The sequence below is a fragment of the Sinocyclocheilus rhinocerous genome, unplaced genomic scaffold, assembly GCF_001515625.1.
Source record: "Sinocyclocheilus rhinocerous isolate Xijiao unplaced genomic scaffold, SAMN03320098_v1.1 scaffold2447, whole genome shotgun sequence".
Classification (NCBI taxonomy): domain Eukaryota; kingdom Metazoa; phylum Chordata; class Actinopteri; order Cypriniformes; family Cyprinidae; genus Sinocyclocheilus; species Sinocyclocheilus rhinocerous.
This window is the reverse complement of record NW_015624601.1, coordinates 12,746-20,395: the sequence shown is the minus strand read 5'-3', so window position 1 is coordinate 20,395 and position 7,650 is coordinate 12,746. Positions and strand designations below refer to the sequence as shown.

Genomic DNA, 7,650 nt, shown 5'->3' with positions numbered 1-7,650 from the left:
ATATGGGGCATATTTGCCATGTCAAATATGGGACAAGTTGGCTTACACACTGATTAGCCAATGCTGACTGTGCCATATATTTGCCAAAAGTGGCCCAAATTGTTATTAATTATTTGGGCAATATTTGTCATTTTATATGCGGGCCACATTTGCGGCATCATATAATGGACCCTTTAGGCTCACAGCCACATTAGCCAGTGTTCACTGTGCCATATCTTTGCCAAAACTGGCCCAGATACGGTTTAGGATAACTGGGCCACATTTGTGGCATCATATGTGGGCCACTTTAGGCTCACAGCCACATTAGCCAGTGCTTACCGTGCCATATCTTTGCCAAAACTGGCCCAGATACGGTTTAGGATAACTGGGCCACATTTGTGGCATCATATGTGGGCCACTTTAGGCTCACAGCCACATTAGCCAGTGCTTACCGTGCCATATCTTTGCCAAAACTGGCCCAGATATTTTTTAACATACCTGGGCAACATTTGTGGCATCATATGTGGGCCACTTTAGGCTCACAGCCACATTAGCCAGTGCTTACCGTGCCATATCTTTGCCAAAACTGGCCCAGATACGTTTGAGGATAACTGGGCCACATTTGTGAAATCATATGCCGGCCACTTTAGGCTCACAGCCACATTAGCCAGTGCTTAACGTGCCATATCTTTGCCAAAACTGGCCCAGATACGCTTTAGGATAACTGGGCCACATTTGTGGCATCATATGCAGGCCACTTTAGACTCAAAGTCACATTAGCCAGTGCTCACTGTGCCATATCTTGGCCAAAACTGGCCCAGATACGTTTGAGGATAACTGGGCCACATTTGTGGCATCATATGTGGGCCACTTTAGGCTCACAGCCACATTAGCCAGTTCTTACCATGCCATATCTTTGCCAAAACTGGCCCAGATACGCTTTAGGATAACTGGGCCACATTTGTGGCATCATATGTGGGCCACTTTAGGCTCACAGCCACATTAGCCAGTTCTTACCATGCCATATCTTTGCCAAAACTGGCCCAGATACGCTTTAGGATAACTGGGCCACATTTGTGGCATCATATGTGGGCCACTTTAGGCTCACAGCCACATTAGCCAGTTCTTACCATGCCATATCTTTGCCAAAACTGGCCCAGATACGCTTTAGGATAACTGGGCCACATTTGTGGCATCATATGTGGGCCACTTTAGGCTCACAGCTACATTAGCCAGTGCTCAATGTGCCATATCTTTTTAGCCAGTGCTCACTGTGCCATATCTTTGCCAAAACTGGCCCAGATACATTTTAATGTACCTGGGCAACATTTGCTGAAACATGTGTGGACCACATTTGGTTTACACCCTGATTAGTCTTTGTCGATAATGCCACATTTTTACCAAACATAAGAAGGCCAGCAGTGCCATATCATTGCCTTAAGTGGCCCACATCCGCATGCTAACTGGGCTGTCAAGGAGTGAGCAGTTCAGACCTTAAAAGGCGCTGCTCAGTGATGTGAGTGCTGGTCCATCACATTCACATCCACACAATGAGAGTCACAATTCAAAACCTGCCTCCATCACCCCTGTCCCATCGTTGTGGGACATGCAGGTGGAAGTGATAACCTGTCCAAAGAGTCCTGGCAATACAGCTTGATTCCATGATTTAGGTACTAGGGCAAGAGATAAACTGTAAACCAACAGTGTTAGGACTAAGCGGCAAGGGGACAAAAGTCTCAGTCTCAGATCTCAGTCTGTCAAGCCTTCCTCTCATATGCTCCCAACACAGTCCTGCCAATAAGAACAGGTGTCCTGATAAAAAGAAGTTCTGTCCTTCTGCTTTTGTTTGATTCTGTGGACTTTTATTTTGTTGTTCAGTTCGTGTTCCTGTTTCCCTTGTTATCCCTTGTTTGTCACTTAGCCCCAGTGTGTATTTAAGCCATTGTATTTCTATTGTTCATTCGTCATGTCTTGTCCATTTGTGGTTGTTCCTCCAGTGAGCTGAGTTCTTGTTCCTTGATTATTGGTTTTCTAGTTTCTTAAACTACATATACAAGAGCACAAGGACTGGAACATCATTACAACTTTAAAGACTAGACTTATTTGATGGTGGCCCACAGTTTGTTTTCATAGTAAAAATTATTGTTTATTTCAGAACAGCAAGGAAATATTTACTTCTCATGATATGACCGTTGTGGTGGATTTGTAAATTTAATAGAAACTGAATTCATATGCATGTATACTACATATTGCCTTTAAAATCACATATTTCTAAGAGAACACCATGAAATATATAGGGTGCTAATTTAAGAACAGTACGTCAAGACTCAGTGCTATGCAATATGTCATATGTCCAGAGTCTTTGGGAAGCGTGAAGAAGAACACTCTAAGTTTCAGGCATAGGTGTGTTAAGTGCTCAGGTTGAGATCAGTTCATTCAAGGCCAAGACCTGAGCAGGTTGAGTTGAGTCAAGACTAAGACCAGAAGAGGGTCGAGTCTGAGTCAAGAGCTAAAGAAAATCGAAACGATTCAGACCATGTAAATAATTGTTTTTCTTTGGGGTGAATGAAGCCTGGTTTCACATCAGTGTTCAAAGCACACACAGACATGGTAGCACAGAGTGGATCACAGACCACAAAACGTATCCGCAGCATTGTACTTGTGACTGGAATCAGTCTTGAGTCCTAGTCAAGACAGTGTCCAAAAACTCTGAAGTCCATTACAAGACCAAGCTGCAAAAATATGGTCTTGAACTCAGACTCAAGACGGAGTACTACTATAATGGAAATCATGGGTCGTAAAAATTCCATCCATTCCCAGTCAAGCAACAATATAAATTAAGACATTTCAAGTGTTAGATGGCATGCCATGTATTTATATACTTGACATACACATGGAAACGCCAGTGCTCATCAGCACTAATAGGATTTCCAAATAGATAGAGAATTAATCATTAATCATTCGCTGTAATTCAATATTTAGAATATTTAAAGGCACTCAGAATCCCAAAACACACAAGCTGAGTTTACATGTAAAAATAGATGTGGTTCCTAGACTTCAAAATTATTTCTTGCAAAAATAGTATATTAAGTTTTACACCATTTCGCTGACATGGACCTCCTATATTATTTTGTTAACACACATTGTTTGTGCATATACACTCACAGATCACTCATCATCAACACCCGCTTGCATTTTTACAAAAATTACATCAAATGTAATAGGTGGTCATAATGAACAGCCATGCGTTTGAAACTGGTATGAAAATAGGGCACATAGTATGTTTTCAGTGAGGATTCTACTAAAACAGATCTGTATGTGTTGTCTGTCAGTCTCTCTCTGCAGGTGTGTCACAGCTGTTTCCGCCGGCAGGCGAACCCTCATCGCTGCGCCCAGTGCAAATTTGCCTACTACTGTGACCGCACGTGCCAGCGTGCCGCATGGGACGAACACAAGCAGGAATGTTCTGCCATTAAAAATATAGGAAAAGCTCCCAATGAGAATGTGCGGTGAGTCATGTGATCTAAGACTGACCTTTAAAATGTTACAATAAAAATTTAACATTTCAAATGTAAAACGTGTAATTACTGATGATGCTGAAACAATAAGTTTTAGTACTTGTGGCTGCAGCCACATTTTATCCAAAGAAAACAAATCTGGAAATGTTCAGGCTCAAATGGCACGTTTATTGGCGTTCAATGTCCTGACATTGCAGTCTGGTCGCTCGTATCCTGTGGCGTATTCAGAAGGACACGGGTCTGGTCTCCGACGCTCAGCTCACCACCCTCGACCTCCTGGAGGATCACCTGTCCAAAATGTCTCCCGAGGACCTGAAAGAACTCAAAGTCGATGTGCAACACTTCTACAATTACTGGCCTAAAAAGAGCAAACCTGTCGGCGAGGACTACGTGTCACATCTCTTTGGTGTGGTAGGCACTGATTTGCCCAACCGCACACTTCTTCGCTTGCACTCATGAAACTCAGATGAGAAAGATGTTTCTCTCGTCCTCAGATTAACTGCAATGGTTTTACACTGAGCGATCAGAGGGGTTTTCAGGCGGTGGGCGTGGGTCTCTTTCCTAACCTATGTTTGGTCAATCATGACTGCTGGCCCAACTGCACCGTCATTCTCAATCCCGGCAAGTGAGTAGATGAGAATTCAGTGAAGAACCACCATATGTCTATCAGCTCCTGTGATAACATCCTAAATCATACAGAAGCTTGATTAGGTGTTAATCCAGATCTAAATGTCTGGTGTGTTTCTCTCTTGCAGTCAAGCGGCTCTGGATGCTTCATTCCACTCAAAGAGAAGGTGAGTCAGTGTGACACACACTAACATCTGCCCTTTGACCCCGGACTTACTCACAGCATCGTATCCATGTCATGTCCTTAATAGTTCACCTACAAATGAAAATTCTGTCGTTTACACACGTCGTTACAAACCTGGATGACTTTATTTCTCTTTTCCATCCATTTACAGTGAATACTGGAACGTTAATGCTTCAAAAAGGACATAAAAGTCATATATTTTATGAATTTTTTTGTCATTTTGAGAGTTTGACTGTCCCGGACATCATTTATTTTCATGCTATAGAAAACAGGCAGGACTTGTGTCCACCTCAGTTTTATTTTAGTATCATTGATGTACTGTTATAGTTTTTGTTAATATTTTGAATTAAATGTTATTTTTATGTTTTCTGATTTCACTTTAACTTTAGTTCAATTTTTAATAATTTTGTTCTGTGCTTTCGTCATGTTTATTCTTTTTTTAATATGTCTATATAGTTTTAATGATTTTTTAAAATTAGTTTTACTTTATTCGGTTTTGTTACGGACGTAATGTAGCTATCGCTAGAAGAGTGATATGTGCTAAACAATACTAGGCAGAGAGAAAGAGGAAGTCCATGGCTTATGTAGGGTGTTTGATTGGTTGCAATGGTGTGTAATCTGTGCAGTGGATGATGGGAAATGTAGTCCGATGTGAAGTGCAATAGTAGTGTGGTGCAAGAGTCCATCATAATGAGCGGGTGATCTCTGGTGGTGAGCGAACGGAAGGGCAGGCACAGGATTCGTGACAGGTTTAGTTATTTTAGTACTTCAAGTTAAACTTAATGAAAATGACTGAAATAAAAAATTTTTTAAAATTTAATTTCAGTTAACATTTATTTTGTTTCAAGTAATGAAAATGATTTTTAATGGTTATAGTTTTATTTAATGATAGTAACCCTGGTTCACATTTGGAAGCATTAAAGTAAACTATTTGATAACACTTTACAAAAAGGCTACATTTATTAATAGTTAAGTACTGTGACCAAACACTGAACAACAGATTGTTTCAATTTATGTTCATCTTAATTTATAAATTAACTATTGCTCATTGTTACAATATGTTTGGTCCTAATGCATTAACTAATGTTAATTTATACAACTTGAAATTTTTTTAATGTATTAGTTTGTTAAAAATTAACATTAACCTGGATATTTAAATGTTGTAAAAGTAAGTTTATTGCAGTTCAATTTAGTAATTTTTTTGATGTAAAGTCGGCAACACCAAAGCTCCAAAAATATCAAAAAATTTATTTTTTTTAAAAACTGTCGCATAGCATATGTGACGTTTCGAGCACGCAGGCTCTTCATCAGACGTCCACTTGTTTCTTAGTCGAGCACCCAGTTGAGATTGATGTGCGTGCTTTTGCCTGCTCTTCAGTTCAATTTAGTAATCAATGTTTATGAACTGAACTGAATTGAAAAGTGTTACCAGCTATTCCTTAAAGTGCAGAAAACATTGAGAAAATAAGAATAAGAGCTATTCATGTTTAGTAAACATTATGTAAAACAGCTCCAGTCATTCTTATGTAATCTAGTCTAGGTACTCAAGAGTAGAAGCACTCATCGAGTCATCGTGTATACCTGGTCTGTCACATGTTGAGTTGTGATCTGCTCTAGGGTTCTCACTTAATGTCTTCATCATGAAGTATTTTTGATTTGATTTAGCATGGTGTTCCATGTGAGCTGCAAAAATAGCTTTTATAGGTGTTTTTTTATTTTATTTTTTTTTACTAACACAACAAGTGCATTTTATAATTCCTCACTTGTGTGAGACTGAATAGATGTTGTTGTTGTTGAAGAGAATTGTTCTCTCTGTGACTCTGGGAATGAGCTAGGATCGAGTTGAGGGCTCTGGGGAAGATCTCTGAAGGAGAAGAGCTGACCGTCAGCTATGTGGACTTCCTGAACGTGTCCAAGGAGCGCCAGCGGCTGCTCAAGCAGCAGTATTACTTCGACTGCAAGTGTGAGCACTGCAGCAGCGGCATGAAAGACGACCTGATGACGGCTGTCAGAGACACTGATGGACACAAGGTTCATATCGGCCTCCAAATCTGTACTATAGTAAAATATACAAAAACACTGTCCCTGGCAGTCTGAGTTTAAAGGCAGGGTATGTGATTTTTCAAAAACACTTTAGAAAACTGATTCGGGCCGAATAGCAAAACAAACTTGTAGCCAATCAGCAATAAGGGGTGTGTCTACTCGTGATGTGGAGGAGAGAGCTTTCGGTGCATGGGACGGACATTAGCCGAGCCGAGCGACAGAAAGATAGAGATGGCGGATAAAAAACAAAAGAGGAAAACGTCTGCGGAACGATAAGGCAAGAAGTAGGACCCGTGTAAATATCGGATCAGCTTTCCAGAGCTGGAGAGAACTCAAGGAGCGGAGGCCTGCGATCGGACGCCGAGGTTGCTTTGTTTCTTCTCAATAGGTGAGTAACACCGTGTCTACAACAGCTAAAGTCTGCCTACACTGGACGCGATCAAACGACCGTTGAAAACCATTTGAAATGTGTGTCAGCACGTCATAAATAGAACCCGGCAGCAGTTTTCTGTCGGGGATTTGTTGCGCCGCGCCGCTCACGTCCGTAGACACGGTGTAACATTGGTTTTGCTTTGTTTCACAGAACTAATTGTTGCCTGGGTTGCGTACGTATATGTGGGGCGGAGCTATCAGAATAGAGGCAAGACCCTTTTGGGGTAGGGGTGTGTTTGTTTTGGTGATTTCAAATATCAACATTGGCTACCAGAAATCACTTACTCTGCCTTTAATATGACTATTTGAATTCCCTAGCTGATTCTAAAGCAGTTTGCACAAGGTAGTTGGTGTTTATATGTAGATGAAAGAGTGCCTCTTTGTGGCAGGGAATGATAATACAGTCATGCTAGAAAGTTTGTGAAAGTTAAGAGGTCTGATCTAGTGAACATCCAGTGATCTCCTCTGATCATCAGTCTGTAGTTATAATGAAGTGTGTCTGCCTGTCTGCAGCCATCTGCTGATGTGGTGAAGGCGGTGACAGATTTCAGTCTTCAGGCTCTGGTTAAGATCGAAGAAGCTCGTACTGGAGGAAACTTTCATGAGGTGAGTCTAACAATCCCATCCTGATTTCACAGAAAGAGCTCAAACTGAATCACTTGTGTTTTATTGGTTACTGCCAATTAAAGGGGATCTAAACAGCGTTTCCATACATCAGACAGCAACGAGCTTTACACTGTGTGTTCACCAAAGCCAAAGCGAGATGAAAAGTGTTAAACTTAAAATAATGATAATAATAATTTGTTGAAGCCAAATTCTGTATTTTTTCTCAAATTAATTAAATTGTTTTAATCAAATTATATATAT

At 40.7% G+C, this 7,650-nt stretch overlaps 1 protein-coding gene across 1 annotated transcript in view; it reads left to right on the top strand.

Annotated features, from left to right (window-relative positions):
* smyd1a (SET and MYND domain containing 1a) overlaps positions 1-7,650 on the top strand; it is a 20,071-nt gene that overhangs the window by 6,599 nt on the left and 5,822 nt on the right. Inside the window, exons 2-7 of the mRNA XM_016559177.1 lie at positions 3,312-3,488; positions 3,695-3,908; positions 3,992-4,122; positions 4,253-4,291; positions 6,144-6,339; positions 7,297-7,389. Of these exons, the coding sequence (XP_016414663.1) occupies positions 3,312-3,488; positions 3,695-3,908; positions 3,992-4,122; positions 4,253-4,291; positions 6,144-6,339; positions 7,297-7,389 (850 nt within the window). The remainder of the gene's footprint in view (positions 1-3,311; positions 3,489-3,694; positions 3,909-3,991; positions 4,123-4,252; positions 4,292-6,143; positions 6,340-7,296; positions 7,390-7,650) is intronic.